Source organism: Penaeus monodon, chromosome 24 (genome assembly GCF_015228065.2).
Source record: "Penaeus monodon isolate SGIC_2016 chromosome 24, NSTDA_Pmon_1, whole genome shotgun sequence".
Classification (NCBI taxonomy): Eukaryota; Metazoa; Arthropoda; class Malacostraca; order Decapoda; family Penaeidae; genus Penaeus; species Penaeus monodon.
Window position 1 is genome coordinate 19,007,970 of NC_051409.1, and position 438 is coordinate 19,008,407.

At 41.6% G+C, this 438-nt stretch overlaps 1 protein-coding gene across 1 annotated transcript in view; it reads left to right on the forward strand.

The window, feature by feature from the left end:
• The window catches only part of LOC119588635 (DDB1- and CUL4-associated factor 12-like), a gene marked incomplete at its 3' end in the record, with an annotated part of 28,135 nt that overhangs the window by 23,161 nt on the left and 4,536 nt on the right, over nt 1–438 (forward strand). Inside the window, 1 exon segment of the mRNA XM_037937272.1 lies at nt 178–342. Within this exon segment, the coding sequence (XP_037793200.1) occupies nt 178–342 (165 nt within the window).

The window sequence follows — 438 nt, forward strand, 5'->3', positions numbered from 1 at the left end:
TTATCTCTTTCCCTCCCTTCCATCATTTTTCTTTTATCATTGATGTGATTAATCTTAAGACATGATGAGGGAAAATACATAAGTCTGGTTTCCTTTCATTTGTGCTTGCTACCCAGTCTAGTAACTGCTACTTTGATGTATTTCTTAACACAACTAAGACCCATTGTACCCTTGCAGAAGTACCAACCACTGAGCCACAACTTTGCCGATTATGTGCTAACAAGATCTCGGGGCTGCAGCCGGCATGAGTACCAAAGCATCAATGAGGAGTTTGGCACAAGGCACATGTTAACCACAGGCATGTTTCGAGAGAGACCCATTCCACTCAACAGGATAAACAAGGTCAGTGGCTGTGTAAGTAAGATGGTTGATAACATTAAGTGTAGAAGCTTTCTCTGCCTCTGTATTGGTCTATTTCAGGGTGTCTATTGCAGTATA